This window comes from Micropterus dolomieu, unplaced genomic scaffold (genome assembly GCF_021292245.1).
Source record: "Micropterus dolomieu isolate WLL.071019.BEF.003 ecotype Adirondacks unplaced genomic scaffold, ASM2129224v1 contig_7774, whole genome shotgun sequence".
Lineage (NCBI taxonomy): Eukaryota > Metazoa > Chordata > Actinopteri > Centrarchiformes > Centrarchidae > Micropterus > Micropterus dolomieu.
Genome location: NW_025736760.1, coordinates 8573 through 13574, shown reverse-complemented (window position 1 = coordinate 13574; position 5002 = coordinate 8573). Strand labels below are relative to the sequence as shown.

General features: G+C 43.5%; 1 protein-coding gene across 1 annotated transcript; it reads right to left on the bottom strand.

Annotated features, from left to right (window-relative positions):
* Positions 1-36: 36 nt before the first annotated feature.
* On the bottom strand, positions 37-2269 carry LOC123964992 (the record flags this gene model as incomplete). The annotated part of the gene is made up of 7 exons (XM_046041603.1): positions 1813-2269; positions 1637-1730; positions 1372-1510; positions 1107-1272; positions 917-1022; positions 710-818; positions 37-515 (listed from the first exon to the last, which is right to left on the bottom strand). Coding segments are annotated over exons 1-7 (1212 nt in total), but the record flags the coding sequence as incomplete, so codon positions are not given.
* Between the last annotated feature and the right edge of the window lie 2733 nt (positions 2270-5002).

The window sequence follows — 5002 nt, the reverse complement described above, 5'->3', positions numbered from 1 at the left end:
CAGTGGTGGTGGCTGAGGTGGCTCTGAGGTCTCAGCCGTCCTGGAGCTGCTGTCCTCTGGCTCTTCTAAGGCCTCCCATGTGTGCTCCATTTCACTGACCTCACTCGGTATTGGCGGCTGAGGCTGCAGTGGTGGTGGCTGAGGTGAACCAACAAAAGATGTAACAGGCTCTGCAGTGTCCATTGAGTAGCTAGTGGACCCAGGAACACGAGCTGGTGGTGGCTCTGAGGTCTCAGCCGTCCCGGGGCTAATGTCATCAGAGTGGTCTGAGGTCTCAGCCGTCCCGGAGCTGCTATCATCAGACTGGTCAGAGGTCTCAGCCGTCCCGGAGCTGCTATCATCAGACTGGTCAGAGGTCTCAGCCGTCCCGGAGCTGCTATCATCAGACTGGTCTGAGGTCCCAGCCGTACTGGAGGTGCTGTCCTCTGACTCTTCAGCGGCTTCAGAGACCTGCCTGGCAGCTTCATCCTCTCTGCTTTTTTCCAGGGAATTTGTTTTTTGCCTTTTCCCATCTTCTGAAAGACCAATTAGTGAAAAAATGGTAACAGCATATTAGTGGCACTGCTCGAATGAGGAGCAGATCTGCTCTGGTGAGGGAAGCTTCTCTGTTAAAGCATTCCATAATAGCTATGAGCTGCCACCCAGTCTGACAATAACCATTAAACAAAGTAGTAGAAGTATTAGTAGTGGTAGTAAACTTCAAACTCACCAGATTGCACCTCTCCCTGCTGGTGGGTCCCGGTCTGCTTTGTAAGGTTGGAGAGCTCTCTTATCAGCACCCTGTCCAGGGACATTATCTGTGCTGCAGACAGACGGACCTGAGGAAGAAATACAGTCATTCATTGAGGACCTGGAACACATGCTGTAGACAGAACCTTCATACAGTGCTTTTTCCAGTGACAGAGGGCACCATTACCTGGGAGAAGTCCTCCCGCCTCAGGAACGTCAAGAACCTCCTGATGGCTACCAGGTAGCCCCTTGTGGTTTCTGCCAGGCTCTGCCTCTTCAGCTTAGCTATCCACCTAACAAACAGAAAAAGCAAGAGTGTCACACTGATGTCAGCAGTTACCAAACCATAAGAGCCAAATCAAAATAACAACATTTACCTTAAGACCTTCCCTGTCCTCTTTAAAAACATGAGGTGGGACGGGGGAGGGCTTTTCATCCCCCACATGTGATGTACAAAACGCCTGACATGTTTCACAGCCTTCTTAAGTTGCCGTTTACCCCTCCTGCTCGGCCCGGACCTCAAGAACTTTACTATCAGGTACTCTGTAAACCAGAGAAGAAGAAGAACGAACAGAGTGTTACTGAAATGTCAGGGCAATGCAGGCTGAGTAATTGATAAGAGTACATTATTACTTTACAAACCAAAGTCTTTTTTGTGCTTCTTTGGGGTGGGGGGCTGGCTGGCTGAACCTGCTGGCGTTTTGTTCTTCCTCATGGCAGACAGTTGGGATGCAATTGCTTTTTTTTTGGTCTCCTCCAGGAGCAACTTCCTGGCATCCTTCTGTGAACACAGAACATTGGGTGAGATCTGTGGCATCTGAACAACTTACATTATAGAGCAGTCAATTCATTGATACCGGGTCTGCAAAGCAACAGCAATTGTTTTTACAAAAGTGCAAATACCCACCTCCATACTGTGCACAACCCTTAAATGCCGGTCCAGGCGGACGTAGCTTTTTCCATGGCATTCTGACATTGGGCAGCCTACTGGGCCTGCGTATCTAAACAAACATAGTCAGACATTTTCAGCACAGCAATCAGCAGCCTATGTAGTGTGTTTGCGTTTGCGTGCGTTTCACTTACCTTCCTGAAGCCATTCCCAGCATGAGTATGCGCTGTTTATGATCTGTGATCCCGTGCACACTCCTGAGGTGCTCTGAGCGATTGGCATAGGGAACTCTGCACAACGGGCAGCGCTTCATTGTCAACCTTTTTCTGTGGAGAAATAAGTGGACAGGTGAAAATCAAGTATTTAGTAAGCATTACACCTTTCACAAACCCCAAGAGGTAAGGACTTAATGTTATTACAGGTTACTAGTAAAGCCACCTCTAGACTAGCAGGAGCTAAATTTGACCACACATTCAAAGTCTGTATGTCCTTGCAAAGATTTTACAACTCTGGATTAGTATAAAGATACTCACCAGAAATCCAAACTGAGAAGAAAAAGTTTACTGTGTTGCGTCTCCTCAGCATCAAAACTCCTCCAAGACTGACACTGTTAAATTGCTGGGACATTTATTTGGGGACACAAGCTGCCTATCAAAATTAGGGGCACATCCCAATTCAGAAGGCCTGCCCACATGTTGTGAAGACGTTCTGGCAAGGATGTTAAGGAAAGCCCAATTCAGAAGGCCTGCCCACATGTTGTGAAGACGTTCTGGCAAGGATGTTAAGGAAAGCCACACATTAGGAAGACGTTTAGACGAGGACTCTGTGGAAAGGACGTAGAGCCTTGTCTTATGTTATGAAGACGGTTTGACGAGGACGCGTTGGAAAGGACGTAGAGCCTTGTCTTATGTTATGAAGACGGTTTGACGAGGACACTTTGGAAAGGACGTATAGCCTTGTTAAATGTTATGAAGACGGTTTGACGAGGACGCTTTGGAAAGGATGTAGAGCCTTGTTAAATGTTATGAAGACGGTTTGACGAGGACGCTGTGGAAAGGACGTAGAGCCTTGTTAAATGTTATGAAGACGGTTTGACGAGGACGCTGTGGAAAGGACGTAAAGCATGGCAACATTTTAAATTAACGTTTTTCAAAGGTCACACAAATTGTCTTTAAAATTATGGAATAAGCGAATCAGCGGTCAGAAACATCAAATCTGTGCAAAGCGGAGATTCAGTATGACACCCACACTAACCCCTGACTATTAACTTAAAAATGTTCTCCATTAATCGACTGCAACTGAAAATCGTGAGAAATGCCTCCAGCGACCCAGCGCCTAAAGCGCCCATCCTGCAAACAGTCCCAACCTTATAAAGAGTACCCAGCACATCTTGTCATTTTAAATGTTATGGTATGTTTAAAAAACTGTGTTTTACTACTGGCTTTAACCTTCCCTAGATATGTGTTTTACACACCCTTCATGTGACTAAAACATCCTAATGTATAAAGTGCTTGGTAAATAAAGCTGCCATAAAGTGGAGTAAACAGTACAAATTTCTTCGGTAACATGTAGTGAAGGAGAAATAGGCATGAAAAGGAAATACCCAAGTAAATTACAGGTGCCTCAAATGTGTACCCAGGTACAGTACTTGAGTAAATGTACTTAGCACTGCTCTTATTCATCAGGCTTCTGCAGCCCTTTAAAGCCCCTTGACACAGTGTCATGTTAAGGACACTGATGGACTAAAGTGAGCGAAATTTAGCCAAATCAGGAAACCAACCCATGAAAGCTCCTTGGAAATGCTGGTGTCATAAAGAACACGAAGAAAGGAAGCAATACATTTTATACAAACAAACCATTTATTAAAAAATACATACAAATAAAACGTAAAACATAAACAAGGTTGGCTGCGAATGTTAAAGAAAATGTGTGGGCATGAACTTTAAACAGTCACATGGGGTTGGCCAAAAAACCAAACAAACCATTTATTAAAATATAAATACAAAGATACAAATAAAATGTAAAACATGAACAAATATGTACATATATATAAACAGTGGACACAATCTTACACTAGCCAGGAGATATCTGGAAGGCTGTCGACCTCTCACTCAAGGTTAGATGTTAGTGGCTTCAAGGAAGAAAGTTTAGAGAAGTTGAACCCCATACTGTGAGATGCTAGATTTCTGCTGTGCACCTGTGCTCACCACTTCCAGGGCATCCTGAGATGGAAGCCTCTTTTCTTCCCAGCTTCTGAAAGACACAGATAAACCTGTAAAATGTGTATACACATATGCATCTTTCCACCACAGTGCACAAGGACACAGATCCGGATGGCTACTGAGACATTACCCTTACATTACCCTTTTCAGAAAATACTTTTGTACTCTCACTCAAATACATATTTTCATGACATGTTTTAGTAAAGTAACCTTACTGTGTGTGACTACCTCCAGACTAGCAGGAGCTAACGGTAACCACAGCTGTGCAGCTGTTTTAATCCATTTTTATTAAAGTGGGCCTCATGGAAACCATCTCACCAATTCTCCAACCTTGTAAACACGGTTTCCAAAGTTCTTCTCTCCTTTACAGTGACCACTTGGGGAAAGGTTACGTGGGCGGGGCCTCCTCTCGGCTATATTAAAAGGTGAAAGCGAGTGTTTCCTTTAATGAGAGAACTAGAGGCACAAGAAGAGAAAAACTCATTGAGTGTGAGCTTCGGGCACAGCAGTCAGGTAAGCTCTTACTACTATTTATTGCTGCCTAAGTAATATGTACTGTCAGTTGTAGATCTTGTGCTGTATTGATGCATTGTTGATGCATTTGTACCTCAAATGTTGCTTTGGATAAAAGCCAAGTGAGTAAATGCAAATATAAACATGTGTTCACTACTCTGAAAGTCTGATGTCAGCTGATAACAGTAATGTCAATGTGCCTTTCTAGTCTGTGTGTCTAACCGAGTTTAGCAACGCATCTGTTGTCTGTCCCTGTCTTGGTTGCTTTCCAGCCTCTGTATATGAACAATGTTGGAGTGAAATACAACCATTTATTGATAAATGCTGATGAGAAGTGGTGTTTAGAAACTGCAGCTCAGAAAATATAACTTGCCTTGCTGGGACTCGGTGTAACTCACACTGTATTTAGAAAGATAGGTTGCTTTTAATCAGATCTATACATTTGAATTTGTAGTACGTTTACATTTGATACTTAAGTACTTTTAAAACCAGGTACTTCTCTTGTATTATACTGGATGACTTTTACTTGAGTGAACTGCTGTAATTCTGAAATGACGATGAAATGTTGTTGCTGTTGAAATGTTACAAATACTATTGTAACACTACTATAAAGAATCTGTGGGCAGACATTAGCCAAATAAAGTGTAAC